Source organism: Argiope bruennichi, chromosome X2 (assembly GCF_947563725.1).
Source record: "Argiope bruennichi chromosome X2, qqArgBrue1.1, whole genome shotgun sequence".
NCBI classification, from domain to species: domain Eukaryota; kingdom Metazoa; phylum Arthropoda; class Arachnida; order Araneae; family Araneidae; genus Argiope; species Argiope bruennichi.
In genome coordinates this window covers 19,417,932-19,442,844 of record NC_079163.1, presented here as the reverse complement: position 1 = coordinate 19,442,844, position 24,913 = coordinate 19,417,932, and the positions used below count along the sequence as shown (strand labels likewise).

General features: G+C 30.2%; 1 protein-coding gene across 2 annotated transcripts in view; it reads left to right on the top strand.

Annotated features, from left to right (window-relative positions):
• The window catches only part of LOC129960064 (uncharacterized), an 83,930-nt gene that overhangs the window by 15,376 nt on the left and 43,641 nt on the right, over window positions 1–24,913 (top strand). For both annotated transcript variants that reach the window (XM_056073122.1, XM_056073123.1), the window contains exons 2-4: window positions 5,861–5,920; window positions 7,716–7,817; window positions 13,105–13,284. In XM_056073122.1, the coding sequence (XP_055929097.1) occupies window positions 5,861–5,920; window positions 7,716–7,817; window positions 13,105–13,284 (342 nt within the window). The remainder of the gene's footprint in view (window positions 1–5,860; window positions 5,921–7,715; window positions 7,818–13,104; window positions 13,285–24,913) is intronic.

Below are 24,913 nucleotides of genomic sequence, written 5' to 3'. Positions count from 1 at the left end.
CAGCTTAAAAGAAAATCTAATTTTCTTAGCCTTTCTAGTTATTTCATTTTATCTTTACGAAACACTTTCATCAAATATTATGACAGCTTCTGAAATCATTAACACTCATTTTCTTAATGCACGCTGATAATGATTTTTTTCTTTTATTCTTTCTTCTCCTATACAGAAGGAAAGCGATAAAATAAATGGAATTAGGTAAGGGAAGAAAATAATATAGGCAGGGGGGCTGAGCTATCATTGTATGCAATCCTTTTGTGTGAGTAAGCACCTGCTGTTTCAATATATATTATGCAAGGAATGCATCGTTGTTAACCTTCTAAAATCTTTTCAGTTTAGCTTTGGCTCTTGTATCAACGAATGTGTGCGTACTGTAGTCTTTCTATTTTGTCTGTTAAAAAAATGACGCATATTTTATAAACCTATATTTCATGTGTTAAATTGATAACAATTTAATAACCGAAAAGATAAATTATGAATTCAAGATTGAAACTGTATAAAGAGCATTTTTTCAAAAAAGGTTTAGTAATATACAGACGTTATAGACAGTATAAATAATAATGTAAATTACAGTATTTTAATATCAAATATAAGAATAAAGTTTTATAATAATTCTTTCATATATAAGTGTAACTTAATATTGTTATGATGAGTTATGTAATGAGAGATGGATTTAAACAACTCATATATAATATGAGTTATTTAAATCCATGAGCATCTTAATTGAAGTTTTATAATTATACCTTTTCATTCTGATAAAAATTTGATGAACTTTTTTTTTGTATCAAGATAAAAAATGAAACTTACTGATTTTAATTTTAGACTTCTGAGATATCTCAGTGAGTTACTCTGAACGGTAATATTTATCTAATCGTACTTCTTTTAGAGTAAATCTTCATTTCTTCAAAGCTTGAAGTGACCTTGAAATATGTGAAATGTTACTTACATGCAATCTGGTTAAATTTTCAACAAATAAAATATAATTATTTATATTCACTTTCTCATAAATAAAGTGCACAAAGAAAATTGACTTAGAAAAAAATGACATAGATTTTAATTAATATTCCTTTAGACGTAAATGAGTCAAAAACACAAACATTTCAAAGACTATATTTTTATTTGTGAACAGGATGATTCAAAAGCGGAACAAGCTAAGCAAATGAAATTTCATATGAAGCCATTATACTAAAATTTTAGTTAAAATCGGTGACAAAAAATCAGTCAGTCTATTCGTTTGTGGGTATGTATATACAATAACTCAAAAGCAAAATGAGCTAGATGCATGAAATGTAGTGTTCAGTTTTATAACGAGAAATAGATCTACAGTAAAGATGGTATTATTTATTTGCTCTTTACACCAAAAGTATAGATATGTGTCAAATTTTGGATATGATGACGCAAAAACACGACAAGTTAGATAAAATTAACTTTTGTTATGTCTTGACATCAAAACTGTAAATCTCTACTGAATTTCGACCCAATTTGTGTGTGTATGTGTGTGTGTGTGTGTGTGTGTGTGTGTGTGTGTGTGTGTGTGTGTGTGTGTGTGTGTGTGTGTGTGTGTGTGTGTGTGTGTGTGTGTGTGTGAAGAGGCATTGTACCTAATGTGTATTCGACTTTCTTTGCCCTACAAAGAAGATAAATGCATCATGACGTGTAAATATACGAAAAAGTCGAGAGAAGAACATTCCCACTGGTTGAAAATAAAACTCATGACTCGTAAATATAAAAATTCCTCTTAATCAAACAATGCCATATATAATATAATATAATTTATTTTGATAGTAATTTTAGTATGGCATTGTTCGACTTCTTTTTCTTCTTTACAGCCGACCATCCCGGCACTGCTATGTGTAGTGGTCGCGGGGTGGTCGGCTGTACACAAGAAGAAGAAGTCGAACAATGCGATGCTAAAATTACTATCAAAATTGATTATATTATCTTTTATAATCTGTTGAAGAAGAAAGAGAAATGAGCAAACCTTTTAATTGCACTGAATAATCGTAAAATATTTGTTAAGCAAAGCAGTGTGCACAAATTAGGAAAAAAAGGCACAAATTAGGAAAATACTCGCTTGCTTTCAAAACTTTTTAAGTTATGACAGCATGTGAATATAAATTGAATATTTTTATACCAGTTATATACTTTAAAAGAATATATCCATGCTAAATTTGGTCGCGCTAGGCCTAACGGTCTGTTATGTAGAGCACGCATCAGCACACACATACGTTATTATTCGAAGAGATACCGAATATTTGAGTACTGTTTTCAAAAGCCGCAGTGCTATCTATATCTTTCACTCTAAAGATAAGGACAGTATTTGTAGTCAAAAATAAAAGAAAAGGCTCTCTTAAGTCTATATTTTATTCAAATAATTTTTGGAGATTATCATGGCTGTTACATTTCCCATTCGTATTGAAGAACACCCGGAGTCGAGAGTTCATTGGAAGACGAAGATTACTCAGGATACTTGGTAAAAGTAACCATCATCCTGGGGCCATAGGTAATAGGTTACTTCAATTGAAAATGCGATAAAAATGGTTAAATGGAGATTTTTTATGAAATGAATATTTTTTACCATAAATTGCTGTTAATGTTCACAGCCAGCAAAATATTTTAATAGCTGGTTAAATAAAAAATAAACCAGCGAAATGGTTTCCTCGGAACTTTCTCACATATTTTCTATTAATGGCCTGATTCAATTTTCCACAGAATGAAATTGTGGATCTCAGGTAAAGCCGCAAATTTTTTGCATGGTATTGGTGAACGATAATTTAAAAATATATATTTTTGGTGTGAACTAGCACTTTTACTGAATCAATAGCAAATATGCATTTTTGACGCCATTTTGTTTACCCATTTATACCAAAATTTGACATAAAACTACCGTTGTAGTCACAAGATAACATACCGAATTTCATTGATTTAAGTCTTTTTTTATGAGCTATTGCATTTATATGCATGTGAAAATACAGACCGACAGACGGTCATTCGTTTGACAAATTTACTTCAAAACTTGATAAGTATCTATATTTTAGAAGTTAAAACCTTTGCCAAATTTCCTCTACCTAACTCTTTGTATTTAGTAGTTATCGAGTTCATTTATACTTTAAATTCTGCTATTAGATTTCGTTTGTAAATTTGGTAGTAATTCCACATACCAAATTTCAGTCATCTAGCTCACAGCGTTTTTGAGTTATCGTTTTCACAGATAGACAGGCGAAGAACATTATGCCAAAAATGTCGGACTCGAGGAGGTTGAAAAGTTCAAATTCAAAATTCAACTCGAATCAAATTCAATTCAAAATTCAACTCATATCCTTTGACACTTACAATACTTCCGTCTATAATTCGTATCCGAGAACTAAAAATGCAAGTAAACAATAAGATAAGAATAGAGTCATTAAAATGATAGAATGTAACTTCTATTTTTGACATCATATCATTTATAGCTTTTTTACATTAAAAAGCATTAACTATGCTAGATTAAGTGTTCCCGCGAATTTTTCAAATTTATATTATTTTTTTTTTAATTTCTCTGATCGTTTGATAAAAATTCAACCGCTCTTCATTTTTTGAAAATGGTGGATAGTACTTTGAGATATTGCTCCATCTACTTACATAACACGAATCTCATCAGTAGAGATCTTAACACTTCGATTAAATACAAAAAATACAAAAAAGCGAACAATATCAAAAATGCACAATTTTGTCGACAATATGCCATTCCATACCATTATGCCATACAAAAATGACAATATGCTTTTCCTTGCCAATATGCTATACAAAAACGATAATATGCCATTCCATACCATTATGCCATACAGAAATGACAATATGCCATTTCCATTTTAGTGATTCGAAAATATACAAAAACGCAAAGTCTAAATAATTCAAAATATTCTTTCTTTAAGGCTTTTAAATTTTTTTCAACCAGTACAAAACATATTGGCAATACGTTTCATTTCTGCGTGCATTTTTTTTTAAATTTAAATAACATTTGAACCTTTATTCTAATGCATGGTGGGTTTATAATGCCTTGAGTGTGATTTGTTTAGCTTTGCATTATTTTTTAAAAATTAGTTTCAACTGCCACAAAGATAATCGGTGAGCAAAAAAATTATTTAACATTAGCCGCCTTTTATGACCAGTTGATTCGCCGGGATTAATGATTTCTAAATATTTCAATCCAGTGGATTTTGAAATAATTTGCTCTTGATCTTAATGGCTTTCTCGGCAAAATATTTTTAAACGTCAAATTTTGATTGATACACAACTCGCCCTATTTTAGGAACCCTACACCGTTCTATTCATTGTGGTATGCATTTCCGAATTTTTTTAAATATATTTATACATCCAATTCTATCAGAGAAATAAGTAGCAATCAGTGTTTAAAAATGGGAACATTTTAAAAATTCCTTCACAATTGTTTGATTCTGAAGTTAAATCCTTAATGTAAGCCTATCAAAATTTCAAAAATTTTATTAAAAACCTAATGCTGAAACCACTTTAACATGGAAAAATTAACTGAATCTCGTTATTATGATTGTCAACAATGGAAAAAAACCAGGATGGATGATTAGCATCAGCAATAAAACAAATTTGAGTTTCATTTCAACAATGAATTTTGTTATTGTAAAATATTCAAAAAAGAATTTTAAGAATATAAAAAATTATATGGCAAAAGCATTGATATCACTGAAAAGTTTTTTTTATTTCAAATATGATGTAAAAATAATTTCTTGTGCTCTAATGCTCTCGGAAATTATGGTGAAAGAACATCAAAATTTTCTATAGTTTTTAATTAATCAAGGTTTTTATTAAAATTTCGAAAAAATTGCTCCGAGGTGCTCATTTTTATCTTATAAAGTATATAGGTGATAATTTTCGGAGCTTTAGGTCAAACGATCTGTCCTATATATCGTTAACACACTAACACATGCACATTCCTCTTAATTATTAGTGGAGATTGTCAAATGCACATTTGTATAAGAGTATTAATAAGAATAATCAAAAGTATTGTAAAATATGGCAAAAAATATTTTCTGAAATTTGTTAGAATTTGAGGAAAGCTTAATTGGAAACAAATTACCATTGATGGGTATATTTTTTTTAAGTGATGTAAATATAGTTTGGGGGGAAATGTTACATTTTGATTCTATTCAATTAAAATTCTAACTAAATTTTTTGAAAATCCATTTTTAGTGAGTTCCTAATAGTTTCAAAAGTAACTCTCTGCGAAATGAGGTTGCTATAAGCCGAAAGGTGCTCTATAGAGTATTCAGAATGATTTTTGCAACATATATCGTAATTTATAAATAGTATTTAGCTGTAAACATTATCATGTTTAAGAAAACAGACATGAATTATTACACAACGCAACATTTTTGAGAAAAAGTTACAGGGTAGTTTTCAAATAAGTGTTTTATAAGAATTGCAAAAAATTTATTATTGCTATAGAAGAAAATTTATTGCAACAATCGAGCAATCGAGTTGATAGTTATCACTAAATTATAGTATAATCGTAGTAGGTTGCTTCTCGCGTTTTCACATCTCTTTACAGGCAGTATACTTTCAAATTCACGAGTCTCAAATTTCATTCTGATTTCTTTGAAATTACTGTCAATAAGTATTCTATTGTCCGGCCAATTTTTCTAGACAATTTAAGGTCATCTTTCACTTGACATAAGATAACAAAAGCGGTTGAAGTGAATATTTGATTAGTGTATGATTAAGGAAATGACTGGAGATCAAATGCAATTTGCAAAGATAGCATATGCTTTTTTGTGTGTGTCATTATGACAGCTCAAATGGAAGATTTCATTTTCCGGTTCATCTCTTAAGAATTTTTTTTTATTTGCAGCTGAATTCACTAAGGAATGTCCAGGGCCTCCTGCTGTCACCAAAAATGAAGGCAAGGAAGGTAAGGTCTATTAAATTTGATACTTTTCACTATATTTAATTTTCTTACGAAGTTTCTAACCTCTTATTTGTATCAATCAGTTTTAAAAAATTTTTCAGTTAATTAATTTCAGAGAAATAAATTTGAGATAAATCAATTAATTTAGAATTGATTGAGCTATTTCAAAATAGGAAGTTTATCTTAAAGATATCAAACTGTACATTGTGATCGGAAAAGTCTTTTTAAGTACTTTAAATTCAAACATCTCGTGTAGTCAGAAAAGCAAAGTTACCTATAGTAAAGTGACTATGATGGTTTCATTGTGGTAGGTTGCAGCGTCCCTAGCGGCGATATGAAGAATTTACAAAAATAACTCATAAAAGATAGAAAATCGGCCAAAATGTCCAATTAGAAAATATACGCTATACCATAATAAATGCACCAAAAAAATCATGAAGTTATCTGTAAAATTAGTGGAGATATTTGCGATTAAATTATGAGCTTTTCGTGACTTGAAAAACGGTTAATCTAAAATTGAAAAATGTATTCTCCGTAATTATCATGCAGTTTTTCCGAGTTAAGCAACGGTGAAGTGAAATTTAAGAAACGAAGAAAGTAAATAAATAATAATAATAATAATCTGAAACACTCTCTCGGGGGGGGGGATCTGAGGCTACATTTGTCAATTTTTGGGCAAATTCTTTTTCACATCACAGAAAATTCATAATTTGGTCGCAAATATCTCCTCCAATATTACAGATAATTCTATGAAACTGTGTCCTGTGTTTTTCTTATGGTATAGTGTACATTTTTTCTAACTTAACTTTTTGGCCAATCTCCTTTATTTTTTTTAGTTATTTTATATGACTTCCTTATTTCGCCGGTAGAGACGCTGTAACCTGTCTCAATAAATTCATCATAGTCATTTTACTATATGTACACATTACTTCCCTGGCTATACAAGACGCAGTTTGAAATTTAAAGGACTTAAAGGGGCTTTATCATTCACTTTATATATTTATCTTCCGGCTTTTCCACTCTGAAACTCAAGTCCAAAAATTATCCAATTCACTTTTCTATTTAAAAAAAAAATTAAATTCTTATAATTCGATTTGTTCTAATTCAGAATCACATTTGGAGGGGGGGGGGTCTTTCAACAACTCTCTAAAAGTATGACAAAAAAAAAAAAGAGTTCCTTACTGAATAAATTAATTTGATAGGAAAGGAATAACGATAATGTAACTTCATCATTGCTCTTTTTATTTACTTATTAACTGTTTGGTAAATTTTATCATTCGACTTCTTCGAACTTTTCAAAGCGTCATTAAAATTATATAAAATTAGTGCTTTTATACACTGATTTTAAATTTTAAAAACATGACATATTTGCCGTTTTGCAGCATTGTGGTGCTGTTTTGAGTTATAATACTTTATGTTCAGGATTCAAGGATTTCAACTTTTAATCTCAATCCCTCCAGTTATCTGTAGTTCAGGCCTTGAATATTATTTCTGGTATCATCCTAAATATCAAGCAATATTTCAAAAATATGAAGATTAAAATGGAATTTTTAAATATGTTTTTCGAACTCGGAAAGGTTTCAAATGTGGAGATTCGTCCAAATCTCAAGTTCGAATTTTTTGACTATTACAATACTATATCTATACTTGCTAACGAGAAATTAAAAAACTGACGTTGAAACTGATCTTTCACTAAGAAACTGACGCAAGCTTTTATTAGATTTTGCCATAACTTTGTTCAAGGCTATGTGAGCTCGTACTGCCTTCATTATTATTTTTTCTTTTCATATAATTCTAGAGATAACAAAAGAAGATGAAGAAACACCTCCTCCAGTTCCCTCCTATGAAGAACTTGCTGTAAATACGAACCAATATTTTGAATACGGAGAGTATACAGACGGTAAGTAAAGAACATGAAACCATTTTCCCCCTATTTTCATTAAAAAAATTATTATTATTTAAATATACGTGTCTTCTTTGCTTTGGCCATATTTAGATTTCTGTTGCATGCCTATCTCCCATGACACAGTCATGACCGTAAAAATTACAAACTATGGATTTTCTGAATTCATGCTATTAATATGGAAACTATTTCCTAGACGAGTTATTTTATTTCATTTTTTTTTTTTTTTGAATCACCAAAAATTTATATAGGGATTTCAGTGCATTACATGCAATTTTTATCGTAACTAGAATTTTCCTGCTTCAAAATGAAACATTACATTCGTTTCCTGAATTTACATTAAAAATGATAAAACCAAAAACCATGAAGTGCATTTCTTTTGTTTACTAGGTGTTGTAAAATAAAAGAAGTGCAATACATTGTAGTCAGAAAAGTGACGAATTGTTGTTATTGAAATATTTTTCTGTGATACATTTTACTGAGTAATAAATTCTTTGACTTAGATATTTACAAATTTTATGAATAATTGTTGAAAAATAAAAAAAAATTAAAGTCTATTCTATAAAAGATTTCTATAAACAAGTTTAAAAAAAGTTTATCCGAATTTAATGGAAACTTCTTGCGCTTAATAAAAAAGAAAGAAAGAAAGTAACAGTTATGTAAGCTGTTCTAAATGTTTTGCTAGAGATTTGGATCGAAACCAAAAATTGTATTCCAGACTAAAATATTCGTTTGTAAAACGTTTGAAAATGAATTTTTTTCGTTTCGTTATTTTATAGAAGAAAGGCATGCCGTATTATACATGCAAATTTAATGTTGTGCGTTTCTTGAATGTCCCACTTCAAATAATTTGGGAATTAATTATGAAAAACCATTCTGTTTTAGCATGTCGAATTTGTGAAAATTTGTGTTATGTCAAATGCTTGAGAAATAAAAGTTCCCCGCCCAACACTTTCTTCAAGATTTACTTTTTTTATAACAGATATTTATAGAATGAAGAGTGTTTCTATTTATTATTTTGACATTTAAAATAACTTCGATTGAAAATTTGTTTGCTCCATTCAAGTCGTTTTTAAATTTTAAAAAGTATAAAAATACGCATTAAGAAATCCCTGAAATAATCGAGTGTTAAATATTTGTTCGTTGATTTTTATCTCTAAGAATCCTGTCCTAAGATTAGTCGATTCGTACAGTTGAATAACAGTACGTTATATAGACATGACTTTTAAGACCAGATACTTAGCCAACTCTTAAATTTAACCATTATATAATCGACATACTTTATAGGGTCATAACCAATTATCTAACAGATAAATTTGGTCGACAGTATATTACGCCGATATGTTTCTTCGAATCCGTGAGGAAATATATATATTTAGGAATATTTTAAGGCTTTTATGATTAAATATTTTATATAAAATATTTTATATAAAATATTTAGCACTACTAGTATGTGATAATAATAATTAACAATAAGGTAATCCTTGTTTATGGTAAAGATGAAAGCGTGCGCATGCGTGCGTGTACGTGCGTGAGCTCGCATTTGTGTGTGTGTGTGTTTGTTGGCGCTATACATATTAGACAGTTGACCTAGAGTTACCAAACTTGGTATATACACTTTGGAGGGTGGAAATGTACACATTTATTAAATTAACTAACCAGAGTGATATTTTTTTAAATTATAATTAAAAATTAAACAAAATTTTGACTTTTTTCCGAAATAACTTCTGAAAATATAACAGTACAAAAAAAATTTTTCATCATTTACATCATCATTTTACATCATAGAGGGGTTTATAGTTCTTCTGGAAATATATACATTTCCTTTGGCTGTTACTTGTCGAGATAGTACATTGAAAAGTCTGCAATACATGCATAAAAAGGTAGTTTTCAATAGGAAGGGGTCTTTAACAGTAAACAGAACCACGAACTGGAGCAAAGCTGATTTTTTTCAATATCTATCAAATGCTGTTATATACTCTCAGGATCAAGTAATTATTATTGTGATTGTTAAGAATGGAGAATGGTTATCATGGAGTTTAGATTTACCAAACTGCTGCTGCTGTTGTTGTTGTGGCTTATCCTCCAGCTGTCTGGCGAAGTCATATAAGGTCCATTAGAACGTTGACCTGGATAAAGTCGAGGACCAGAAGGGGAGAGAAGTATATGTCCTCTCTGGAAAGTCCCAAACAGTCCAGGATGTGCTCGGCAGAGGCTTGCTGAGCTTGGCATTTAGAGCAGACTGAAAAGGTCTTTCTGCCCTCTAGAAACGGGAGTTTTAGTGTGACCGCTTGACAATCTGGATATTATCGTTCGAGAGGCTCTATCACAGCAAACGAAGAGCCCTGCTCTTTGCCCACATACCAGTGATAGCTAGGAGGGATCTTCCACTCCCTTGAAAGTTCAGCATTAACTGCGGATTGATGTTCTAAAAACGAGAGGGCTGAAACTGGAAGAAAGGCCAACCTTATAAAATATTTTAACAAACTCTCTAGTAATGGTCAGCACAATAAAACCTCTCTTTACCTAAATAACTGGTATTCAAACCAAAGACTTAAGAAAAAGAGTCCCTTCAGTCATCCCAAACTTATTGCGATATTGAGCTTCACTCCTTAAAATCTTGTCTGAATCCCAAAGGTGTTCCTGCCTTTCCGGGGTGGAGAGTCTTGCACGCACCAATGACCCGGAGGACTATGCCGGCGGTAGCTTGCTACAGGTAGGGTCTCCCTTGCCGAACAGGCCAAAGGGTAGGTGTCAGACGAAAAAGAACACCACCAAAACAGACATCTACCTTTTTGCTGCTCAAATCCTTGGATCAACAGAGGCTGCATCTCACTTCCTTCTCATGATTTCGTTGACCAAACTGCTGTAAAATGTAATTGTATTTCAATAAAGAGGTTCAATTAATTAAAAAATTACCGTAAATTATTTTAATAATTGTATGGGGATTCCGCAACAATATTTAGTCCCTTATAGACGGAATATAATTAAATGAATAAATTAATAATGATAAGTACGGGATATAATAAAGGATAATTATAAAGATAATACGAAATATAATTAAATTAATAAAGTAATGCACAGTAAGGGCAAATTTTAGTATTTTTATTCAAAGCGAAATCGACATATGTGCATGAAAAAAAAATTTATTTACGGGAAAGATTTCACCCCGACTCTAAAGAATAATTATGAGAGCGGATTTTAACAAATTTTATTCAATTAAAATCATATTGTTTAGCAATACTTGGTTAAAATAAATATAAATTACTATTACTTAGCAAAAATATAACCAATGTGACACTGTTCATCGAAGAATATAATGATTAATAAAATATACATGTTGCACATATCTGACGTTTTTAGATGGAATTATAGTTCCAAAGTATCCAAGCTGACTTTGATTTAGCTATATGCGTGGACGTTGAATAAAAAAACTTCTTCAAGTTTAATGTTTCTTTAAATACACTTTTATTTAACTTGAATCGTTTCATATTTATAAAGATCAAAATTTGCAATCAATTTTTGACCTATTAATTTATGCGTAAAGTTTCAAAACTTTGCGCATTTGTGTGATTTCGATGACAATGCACTATTTAATGTTTTAAGAATGTGATTAAAGATTAATCTATTAATTTAATAAAAGATTTGAATCAATAGAGTGGTGCCAAGAACTGAATTTATAAAAAATTAATATCAAAATTTCACAATTTTTAAAATAACTATTTAAAATAAAGAGCTAAGAAGTTATACGAGGTTAAAATAAAAAAGCTGTACTTTTTAGAAAGTTAATAAAAGCATCAAATCTTCTTATTTTAAACAGAACTCTGCTATTGTCTTCATGTGTCAAATTTCCCCTTGAGGAAACGGGTTGATTGGATTTTTTGAAAAAAGCGGAACATGTGCGACTAAGAACTGTGGCCATTCTTTTCAGAAGAAAGACACCGGATGGATATAAACATGTATTTATTTTATTGTAAACAGCAGAGATAAAAAAAATGATGATCAGATCCTTGACTGATTATCAGATATCAATGAATATTTCCTTAATTTATTTCAAGGTAATATCAGAAAATGAATCATCAGGCAAACGAGGATCACTAAACTTTCCTCTAAAGTCTATATTGATAAATTAAGATGAACAAAAAAGAAAGAAAGAAAGAAATAGTTGAAATTTTCGAAAAGGAAATGTTTCTATAAATCTGTCATTATACTTACATCTTTTTACGTAATTTTAATGTTATCTTTTTTATTTACTCTTATTGTATTACATTGGATTTTTCTGCAAGAATTTAATACCAAGAGTCTGTAAAAAACGTTCAAATTACAAAAATACGCACAAAAAATTTTATAGTTTAAAAATATAGTGTACAATTTGATGTATCTAGAGCCAATTTTGACGCATAAAAATTATGACAAAATATATAAATGGTATAATAGTTTATAAATTTTGGAGCGAATTTAAAAATTTGGACAACTTATTAAGCAGAAAAAAGATATAAGAGGAAAGAATCGAGCAGCTGAAGAACCCAAAGTAAAAATAAAATGTAATTCAAATTTAAGTATTGTCGAATTTTTTGCGTTAATATTTTTTTTAACGTTTTCAAGCCTAGTTGTACATAAATAAGTTTTTATCTTTTTTATCATGCTGTTTATTACATGGTATTTTTTAATGGCGATTCGGTACGTAAGTCTTCTTAAATTCGTCTCTGCAGGTCGGGCCAACGAAAAAAAAATACAATAATGTTGATAGGGGATTCTTATAGCAGATTACTTTGGAGGATAAAATTTTCAAATTTCAAAATTGTTTTTCAAATTTCTTTGCTCCGCTTCTTTCTTTACTTAAATTACTTTGCACCTATAGAGTATATTGTAAATTAATGTGTTACGATATTTAATATAGCCTTATCGTAAATGTATGCTGAAATCGTTGTCTGCGTTGAACCTAACCTAAAGTAATCTCAAACCTAATAGTGTTGAAGAGAGATAGAAGTTCAAATAACAGTTGGTTTCGGACAATCTTTATATGTGAAAGTAAATACTTTCGAATCCTCCTAATTTTCAAAAATGTATTGAAACTTTTTAATCGACATCTCAATCTTTGATGAATAAGAAATTAACTTGTTTAGTTAGAAATCTGTTTTTTGTTTCCGTGCAGCATGATTTCTTATAGAATTAATTATCAATAAATATTGCAGTATTGTACAGTTCGTACAATAAAAATGATTTAATTGCTATTAATAAGTATCTGATTTCATTTACTGATATTAAACACTTATAATTTCAGTTTCAAATATGTTGTATCCTACTCCTTATATCGTTTACAATCCTGTGGAAATGCCTGTTTATCCAAGCTACATGATGCCTCCTGATGCATGTTGTTATTATTACATGCCTCCTCCTGAAATGCCTCAAGTAGAAGAATATGTATCTATGCCGTATCAGGAATACATCCCTCCTGTGAAAGGTAAGGAATTTTTATTCCGAAGATTTTCTCAAAACCATCTTTTTCAGAACTTTTTCCTTAGCCAGGCGGTAGTCTGTGGGAGGTTTATACGGAAAAAAAATGTATTTTTATTATATATCGAAGATAACAGATGTTAGCTCCAATATAATTTTTTCGCTTTTGTATTTATATATAATTTGGATCACTTTCATGGAAAAAAATAATTGTTTGTGTCGATATGAGGGTTACGAAATTTAACTTCGAAATATGTAAAATGTGGATGTTTTACTTTTTCTGTCATAAAAAATGAAATTGTGGTGGTGGAGGTAAAGGAAGACTACACAATGAATATGGAGTTTTTAAATCGATGTATATATCACTATTTATTTATTTCATGCCAAATTTGTCATACTGTAACAACAGTTTTCTTTCAAAAAATTTGCGTTAGTTGAGTGTTTCTGTTAATCCATAGAGATAAATAATGACATACTGAATAAGTGGGGAGCAAGCCACTAATGGAGAACGTTATTTAGCGCAATGATACTGTCAGCACTTTTAGATATATATTGAAGAACGGCAAGCGAAAATATATATCCTGGTTAACTGTACAATACGGTAGGACGAAAACGACCTTAATTTTTTTTCGATTTTAGTTTGGTAATAGTGGGGGAAAACTGCCTTTTAGGTTCATAAAGAATAATTGAAAATTTGGTTGCAATATTGCAACATCTTGAGATGCCGCAAAGAGCTTGCAATTTGAAAAAAATTGGAAAAAAAAATGACAAATTTTAAAATGGGCCTTAAATTTATTTATTCAATTTCAATTTGGTAATAGGTAGGAAAAGGTGCCTTTTAAGTTCAAAAAAATTTTTTTTTAATTTGGTTGCAATTTTATAACATCTTAAGGTGCGGCAAAAAACTTAAAGTTTGTAAAAAATTGAAGAAATATAAACTTTGATAAAAAGAATTTTATGAATTTTTCGTGGATATGATGTTATAAAAGATGGTTTTAAATACATATATAAGTACTACAACTCGAAAAATTCTTAATTACAAAATATAATAATAAAAAAATATATTGAATGTTAAATTTTGTTTCTTACTTTTATATCCTTAATGATTACAAATGCTACAGTTCCAAATCTTTTCTTCTACTTCATTGCCACGTTAAATTGTTTTTTGTATTAAATTTTGGCAAATTTACACGTGAATCAATTTTTGCTCTTATGTATCCTTCTCTTGCGACTGAACCTGAACCACAGGCATTTTGGACAGATTCGATCAACAGTTTTACAGCTATTTCCACAGCTTGCTTGTGACAAGGAAGCTGGAGAAAGTCGATAACCGAGTCTACTATATTATTTGGTTCAACTTCAGATGCCTTCAGTATTAAGTCTTTGAGACAGTCACTGGAAACATGTTTTAACAAGGGGGGGGGGCTCAGTTACGTCATTTTCAGACCATGATATCATGTCCATGTAATCCTTTGCATCGAAGTTTATCTTTGGAACTTTGAACTTCCTAACTATGTCTCTACTTTCTGTTCTTTCTTTTAAAACAAGTTGTAAACCAAGTTCTCTTTGAATTTTAAGTTCATCACTTAGCATGGATAAAAGGATATTTTCTGGAGCAGCAAAGTAGCCATTTCTTTGAATAATCGGGTCTATAGCGTTCTTGAGATCGTCAGAGAGATAGCTTGAATATGAGATAAGATTAAACAGATGTTTGGAACCATACGTAAATGATGGTTTTAACTTAATATTAAACCACACAGGCACATACACTTTCACAATGTACTCAGCCAGAGTCTTAAGATTTTCAGTTGCCACATAAAATCGCAGCAAGCGATTGGTTAATGTCAACCACCTGGAGTGAGCAAGTTTTTCAGGGTTTCTTAATGATAAATCTAGTGAGAAATTTCCACTTGATACAGCGATACACATATCCAATAAATATTTTTGATCTGTACTTAAATCATTTTTGTCTTCCAGAAGAGGAAGGTTATTTTCAATTGGCAAGAAGGTAACCACAGGAAGACTAGCACAGTTTTCTAGCTGCTGACCTATTTCGCCATTAAACTTATTGGGTCCTTTCGTTTTACCATCTAAATGACAAAAAAGATGTCAAAATGGTAGCTCATTAAAAGTAACAAACAGATTAACCATTGTAAAGGTGTTTCTATTTCCTTTTCTATTAAAGAAATCACACCATTATTATACCCAGTGTTTACAACGGTTCCATCACACCCAAAAGCAGCAAAGTTCAAAAGTTGTTTGTTGTGTTCTCTATCTTTAAGAAATTCCAGTATACTGCCTGCTATGTCTTTTGCGGTGCCAGATTTAGGTGTTACATGGCCTAAAAACTTTGAATTCGTCCCTCTATTAGTAAAACGTACACTTCTGAAATAATTTTTTTATACAACTTACTACCTCTCTTTTCTTGAACAATTGTTATGTCTTTTCTCCCATCAAAAATCAATCCTCTATTTTCGGCTATCTGAGTATAACGATTGTCTTTAATGAGAACCCTTTGATTTGTTGATCTTGCTCTCCTAATTTTCATCATGTCTATTACATAGGTTTTGTCTTCTTCTGTGATTACACCCAAGTCCTGTAAAGCAGCACTAGCTATAGCTGCAGCAGCTCTATCTGATATTCCGATACGGTCAGCAATGGAAGCTACAGATGGCAATTGTAAACTAATGGCTCGAAAAACAATCAAATTATAGAGTTCATGATCAGAAAGATCACCGGACTATTAATTAAGACAATATATAAACTTCAAGTTTAATTGTCATAACTTTTTTCTGAAAATCGATCATTATAACGCTTTCTGAAATCGTAAAACAGTATTTTTATTTTATTTTTTTCGGTTTGCGAATTTCGAAAGAAAAGTACTTATAAGCAATTTTTATGACTCTGTTTCTTCCGATAAGCTCGAATTTTCAAAAAATAATTAAGATATCGACCTGAATTTTTTACCAGAAAATTAAATCAACTTTCCAAATTTATACGTTTTTAAAATGTACCTCTGAATTAATTAAACTATCATAACATTCAACGTCTTGTTATATAAGCCATTTTAACTCCTATAACCGCTTTATTTAAGTCTTACATCCCAGATTAGTAATTGTAACGAAATTCTATTTAAAATTTTTGAAAGGCTAAGTAAATTTTCACCATTTTCTGATTATTATTTAACTTTTCATAGATTATTTTTTAAAGTATTTAGTTTGTCTTGAAAATAATAAATTTTCTAAAACAATGCCATTTTACTGTAAACAACTTTTCAGGCACAATCCAAATTTATTTTGGAAAACTACAAAAACGTAATTATTTCATTTAATCCCTAAAACTAATTCAACTGATTTGTTTTCAAAATCAGTGAGACAATGCAAGTGAGTTTTGAGCTGATTATCGATTTTTATGCTCACTCTTTGTCATTTACTCATAAAAACTGACATCGCCTACGTGTGTTGATATTTTTTTATGCTTTCTTTACATATTCCGTGTGAACAATGCCAGGAATTTTACGTTCTTATTCAAATATTGTTCTTTCATTGTTAAAAGCTTGAGATCCTTTTACTAAGATTGCTTTCTCTTTTCTTCTTTTAGTCAAATTTTCTTCTTTTTTTAAATGCCTTCTTTGTTCTTTATGTACATGAATTGCAAATTTGGAGAACGCATTAAACAAATTAAGAAGAAAAAAAAAAAAAAAGATGGATCATTCATTTGAAAAATTGTATTGGTCCTTAAACCAGATCACAGTCGCTCGCGCTGTATGTTTGTCAAGTACTGAGTGATCCCCCTTTGAGTTTTCAATTCTACGCTTCATTGAAAAATGACTTGTTTCTCTATGTTTGACTTCCTCTTAAAGTTTTCAAATGCTTTTGAAACACTCTGAATAAGATATAGATAATATCAAACTGCAAATATTCGATTCCGTCAATAAAACTTTCCCGGATCAGAGAATAAGAAATTATGCAGGATATTATCGCCTAGTTGAACGGAAATATAAACAGAAGGACGCACAAAACAATGGTGGATTGACGGTCAGTCATATGTCAAAGAGTTTTGTCATCTGAAAGTGAACTGCTTATTGAACCGATAGTAATTCGATATATTAGAATTAAAGTGAACAGGCCTCTCGGTGTTTGTCTTTTTATCTCGTCTCTTTGTCACTGACAACGTTTCGGATTTGAATTAAATGCCCTGGAATATCTCAGCTTTTTTTCTTTAGTAAATAAATAGTTCATATTGAGGAAAACACTAGAAGTATTTTCACCTACACTTTTCAAATACTTTCATAACAGCGTTTTGTGTTTAGCTTCGAATATGCATTTCCTATCTTTGTTACAGATACACAGTTTTCGTTCGAAACCACAAACTAAATCTGATCTATCTAGCATTGTGTGTTTTTGTATGATGCAAAGATGTAAATGTGGTTTATGAATGATTTTTTAGAGAAAGCGCTAAGTGGATGCAGTTATATTTTTCATCAAATACACATTGTAACAAATCACTAATAGTCATTACACTGTTTTAAAATAAATAAAAAAATGTGCTATTATAACTTATCAGGAAATTTATTTAGCTGCACTTTGCTATGATAATTTTATTAAAATATTTAGAGGAATTTTTGCAGTCCAAAAGGCAATGTTTTTTTGGTTCTGCATAGTCAATAATACTATTATTTCAAGCTAAAGGGACAGACTAGAAAGCAGATATAATCACTAGTATATCTCATAGATCTCAAGCCAAAAAACCAAGAAAATGATATTAAAGATATCAATAGTTTGTCCTATCAATTGTCGTATTACATGTGAGGGAAGGAAAGAAGAATAAATTGATACAGTGCATGAAATAGTATTCTTGTATTCATACATTGTATACAGATATGAATAATAAAATAAAAATAAAAAATACTTTTGGTTCCATTGTGCTTGAAAAATATTGGTGTTAAAGGTTGGAAAATCACTTTCAAAATCAATTGGATTGATCCATAATTAATTCCATTGTTTATGAATTTCGTTGAATTTTATGAATTTTCTAGGGAATTTTTGTTGAATAAAAAAATATTACTCTCTTAAAGCAGCAGAAGATATTTCATTAGATAACAGAATAAACTGCATTATCAAAGCAGCAATTTTGCGATTCAAATAACTTATTTTTCATTTTATTTTATTAATCATTTCGATCCATACATTGTATACAGATGGGAATTTTAAAACAAAGAAATGCTTTTTAATTATGCTTAAAAAATATTGGAAGTCCCGTTTGGAAAACCAGTTTTCCTAATTGGATCGATTACACAATTTGAATGCGAGGAAATGCAACTGAATTTTATATCAGAAAACCTGTTTTCCTAATTGGATCGATTACACAATTTGAATGCGAGGAAATGCAACTGAATTTTATATCAGAAAACCTGTTTTCCTAATTGGATCGATTACACAATTTGAATGCGAGGAAATGCAACTGAATTTTATATCAGAAAACCTGTTTTCCTAATTGGATCGATTACACAATTTGAATGCGAGGAAATGCAACTGAATTTTATATCAGAAAACCTGTTTTCCTAATTGGATCGATTACACAATTTGAATGCGAAGAAATGCAACTGAATATTACATCAGAAAACCTGTTTTCCTAATTGGATCGATTACACAATTTGAATGCGAGGAAATGCAACTGAATTTTATATCAGAAAACCTGTTTTCCTAATTGGATCGATTACACAATTTAAATGCGAGGAAATGCAACTGAATTTTATATCAATAAACCTGTTTTCCTAATTGGATCGATTACACAATTTGAATGCGAGCAATCAATCCAATTGTTTATGAATTTCGCTGAATTTTATAAATTTTCTGGAAGATTCTTGTTGATTAAAAAAATTGCTTTTCCAAAACAGCATAAGATATTTCATTAGATAACAGAATACTACTCTATCACAGCCCCAATTTTGATATTCAAATATTTTTCGTTTTATTTTATTAATCTTACTGTTAAAAAAAATTAATTTATTATTTTCTATCTAAATATAGACTGACATTTCACTAAATTCACAAATTATTTGTTTACCGTGTGGAATTCAATCCTTTGATGTAATTCTTTTTTAAATCTTTTGATACAATTATTTTAACGTTGTTTCTATTCCACGATCGTTAATATTCTAACCATACGACTGGCGCAGTTTAGCCAAGGTTGGCTCTTGCGCCAGTAAAACTCACAACAAACCAACCAACCACAAATTATTTGTTATTAAATTTCACAACGAGTCAGCTGCAGGTGAGATTCAAACCTGTTAGAATGACGCACAAATGTCTTATTCTTTTAATCAAGAATGACTGGAGCACATGTTCTTTTGTCAGAAAGATTCAGAATGTGAGAAAAGAAATCTTAGTTGTAATCTATATTTAGAAATGTTGCTCCACGCGAAGGAGACATGAATACAACAAGGGAAAATAGGCGTTACTTACATAAAGAATAAACAAAATAGAATGAGTTACCATTCGAAATTTAAAAGTTCGATAATGATTCTTTTTGAAATAAAGCTAGCGAAACAAGCGTTCCCAAAATAATAGATATACAAAAAGCAATTCTGTTCAATTTAGGAGGAATTATTTTTAACTGAAAACTGGATTGTGTAATGTAAAAGTTCTAAGCTAAATTTGGACATATAACAGTTGGAAAAAGAATTTTTTAAATCATTTATCTATAACCTGGCTTTTTGTTTTAAATTCTTAGAACGTTTTCTAAGTATTGCTTTCTATCATATAGCAACTTTGCCGATCTATTTCTTTATTCTATTAGAGACCCATTTCCACAGTTTATGAGAGACCTTCAGCAAATCTATGCATTGCTTTATTTGGCCGTAGTTATTCTCTTATTGTCTCTCATTTTCTATAACTTTTTTTTCGACAGGATTTGATTGGAAAAAAGCGCAATGCTTTGTCATGCTTGTACTTAATTGCATTTGCATAATAATATTTTCCAAAGAGTATCAAATATATGCTCAAGTTCTCAATACAACGACAGTGGTTTACAGATGAATTGCTTATTATTTACAGCCGTTACAGCTTGAAAAGATAATCATCGCAGCTTGAAAAGATAATCGGTGAAGAGTTTATGAATATGAGAATTGCAAGCATGCCAAGCAAATAAATATTAATTCAATGAACAGTATTGTAGTATTCTGGTTAAATAAAATGAAAACTACCATCAAACTTAAAGTTTAATTCAAAATATAAATACAAGAAAACTCTTCATATTTAATCATTACATTACTAGCTAGTTTAGTTAGACTAGCGTCCCATTTTAATACACATAAAGTCTATTTCGGGATGAAGCTCTTAAATTTCAACCATAGTTAGATAACAAGGGGGCGACACTTGAATCGACACTCCCTCTTCAAACTTCTGCACCACACCAACTGGACGACATTTGTCCTTCTACAAAATTAATAAACAACAGATAAATACGGAACGGCTATGTAGAAGAGTCTGGTCCCGAACCTGCGATCCTCTGGCTCTGGAGTCGACGCCATGCTAAGGAGGCAACTGCATCCACAATGTATCCGATCTTTCCTTATTTTTATTTTTCCCTGGATAGAAAAAAAATTTTAATTTTAAAAAAATTGATATTTTATCAACATTGCATATGATTAATAACAATGAATGGAAGTAAAATGAAGTAAACATAAAAAAATATCTGAGTCAGCAACATGGTAGTTTAGTGTCCAAAGGATATCAAAGAAGAAAGAGAAATTTGGGTGTGAATGTTCAGAATGACTTTATCCAAAGCTCTCCTATAAATCCTAAGAGAAAAATCTTATATATAAGTAAATACAACTTGATGGGAAATATTTCTTTCTTTTAAATCACGGCTTCCAGTATGTTGTTTCTTCCTCTGTTTCTTCTTTTCTTTCAATTCTAGGGTCGTGGTGGCTTAATGGTAAAAGCGTAGTTTCGATGCCAGAGCGCTTCAAGTTCGAGATCTGATTCCACCGAAAAGTCACCTTGTAAGCGGGGGTGGAGCACGTTAAACCCGATGGAGCCAATGATCCGTTAGTATAGTGAAGAAATTTGGAAAGGAGGGTGACAGTTCAGGTGCCCTCCTCTTCATCTGATCGCGGTTCGAAATTACTAGTTCGCCACAAAATAACCCTAGTGTTGCTTCTGAACGGACGTTAATATAACTAAGCTAAATTGTTCTTTAACTCATAATGACATCGTGCGACAGTTTTATTAAAAACTATTTCAATGCTCAAATGGTCCAAAATAAATACCTTTTAAATGAATGTTACAACATAGATGCACATTGTTCTGTAGAATGTTTGTGCATTTTCTCAAAAACTGATGACTTTGGCTGGGGATAGGTGGATCTGAAAAATACTCGTTGTGAAACTGATGAAGACCGATGTCAGTTAACACTGTAAAAGTCGAAAAATATTTCTAAGTGCTATTTAGTATGATTCATTGTTTGAAATACACAAAAACAAATAAGGTTTACAAAGATTCAAATAGATCTGACATAGAAGGTAAATTATTAATTGTCTCATTACCTTCCATTTTTTTAAGCTTTTGATATTTTAAGAAATATGTTTTTTATTGTTATCAAAAGATTTGGTATTTTGTCATTTTTAAGAAGTTGAGTTATAAACGATAAAAGTTTTTTACATGTAACATCTTACACGTCATACTATTTCATTTGCAGTCATATTGGTTTGACTTCTTCTTGTGTAGAATCATCGATTATGTGATGTAATATTAACCCCTTCGCTTACAATGACGAATCTGACTTACGCATCGAATTACCGAATTTTTAATCGGCAATGAAGTGTAAGTATAAAATAATTTAAAATGCAAAAATCAATGGAAAACACTTCACTATCTGAAATGCCGTATTATTATACAAATTAAAATAATAATAAATATCCCAAATAGGATGTGTCATCTAAGTAGAAAGTTCAATAAATTCATAGGCTAAGAGATTAACGAAGCATTGCATGAAATTGGTACTATAGTTATTTAAAAGTAATCTAGGTTTGAAGGACTTTTTAATCTATTGCCTCAAATCGAAACTAATCAATGAACAATTTTAAATTAATAACTTTTCAGTGAAGTGAATTAATGAGTAAAAGTCATTAAATGGCATCGGCTTCCACAACACCAATGAGAAGATATGATTTGGCTTGATAATACATCAACCTTACGGGGAGACTTTTATTGGAAACGAGATTCGAATGTGAAATTGAATTTGGATGCATGAGAGTAGATAAAATATAAATGAGACATTTTAATAAGTAACATTTTTTCGAAATGTTACTTATTAAAATAATAGCGATCTCATTATCTCCTTTAATATATACACACCTTTACTAGTCTATTGGGAGTTTTTATATTCCTGGATGATATCGCATATATAGAAACCAATTGTGCAGAATTTCTTTTACTTCGTCACCTGAATCTCAAAATCTCTCTGAATCTCAAAATTAAAAAAAAATAGTGAGAACTTTTCCAGCAGATAACCGAGCTTTTGCTTCTAGTGGAACATTCATTTTTAGCATGTCATTTTTTGTGCGCCATTTAGTACTGGACTATTCTATCTCAGAAGTGTAATAATGCACACAACTTTTTTATCATATATTTAAATTCGATTAAAAAATGCAACATATTAGGCTTCATGGTGATTCACACGCCTTTGATAAATATCCGTTTTTAAGACTTTTGATTTGAATTCAAAATTCAAAACATCCATCTTACAGTTATTCCAGTATTCCAGTAGTGAATTGCACGCCTTGATGAGAAACGCCCATTTTTTTCACAAATTTCCTGAACTGTTATTCGACGATTATCAAGAATAAGTTCATGAATTTATCAAATAATCATTCCAATTACACTCATTCTCGGACGACAATTACGTGTCAAATTTTCAACTTCTTTGGGCAATTTTTAAATACCTTGTGACATTTGTATACATGGAACTTTGATAGGATATCATTACCGAAATGGACGTTAAATCTATGACAAATTTGAATAGGCTTGTGATTTTTATTCTTTAAAAATTACATGATTATTCACTGTGAATCTGCATTATTCACTGATCGTACTTCTGAATAAATAACTGAGCGTGTGAAAAATAAATAAGTAGCAAACGATTTGTTTGACTTGTTTTTTTTTTTTTTTTTTTGGCACAATAGAAGTAACAGACGATTATTTACGCTTTAAACAACTTATCATTATTACCATAACAAAATATATTAAAATCGTCGACTGCTGTTAAAAAATGCTCTAAATTTCGTTCTTTACAAATTTCATGATTATTTGTTGTGCAATTGCATTAAGTACTTTTATTCACTGATCGTACTTGCGAATAAAGAAATGAGCATATGAAGAACGAATAAGTAGCAAACGATTATTTAAGCTTTAAACTATTTACCATGATTACCATAACAAAATATAATAAAATCGTCTACTGCTGTTAAAGAAAGTCTCATTTATAATTGATTTTCCATCGTAAATGCTACAGAAGTTATACCTTTCAAAAAGATTTTATAAAAATTTGTATCTTTGTTTCAAATTCAAGAGGATATACAAAATTTACATTTAGTATATGTCTTTCTTTCTTTCTTTGTTCGTTAAAATGATGTAATTTTTACGAGTTTGTTTCAACAAATACTTTTACTTTTTTTCAGATTACTAACAATTTTCTAATTATTGTCTGTTTCCTCTCTTTTTCTACTCTTATACCAATTCTAACAAAATTTTATGCTTTGTTGATATTATGATGATCGGTTGATTAACATAATAAGCTCACAGACCAATATTAATATATGAATTTTTCGTTAATTAATCACCGAATCACCACAGATTTTAAAGTGAATTCGAATCATCCGATTCAGAATCATAAAATATTACGGTGGATGCTCTAACGTCATTTGGGTTAACATATTTAGCCAAGCGCATTAATTAAGAACTCGTGATAAAAGAGAAATGAGGCATTTTCTGTTCGTCAAAGCGACCCGGAACACCTGAAGTTGAAATCTGTCTAAACTTCCTATGTATGGGAGATAGTTGACTGATTCGATGAAATATTCGTTGCTCAAGCATATAAATCTTTCGCAAAACTGATGATAATTTGATTTATTCGCAATTCAAACTGTTCGCTTCTTGTACATGATACTTGAATTTATGCATGTATGAAGAGGGTATTTATGCAAATGTAAGTGTAGTATCTATCGAACTCATGAATTTTGTTCTTATTCGATTTCCTCTCATTCGAACAGTTTGTTTTTGTTGAATCGTATTTTTTTCCAAGCTCTTATTTGTCATGACTTAGTGTCCGATTTTATTCTCAAAGTTTTCACAGACAGAATTTGGCTTACATGATGTCAGTGAAGTGGTTAAAATCTATAATCCATAAAAAATAATTTACTTAATTTTTTGTGCCAGATTTTTGCTGTTTGCTGAAACATTTGAGCGTAGTGACCGTTTCCAATAAAGATAATCAAACTTCTACGGATGAAGAAATATACCAAGAAAATATCTTTAATATTTTAATTTTTTCACATATTTTTTTTTAAAGTTTATTTTGCGAATTTGTTCCCAATTTTATATTTAAAAAAGTATGAATTAAAAGTATATTGG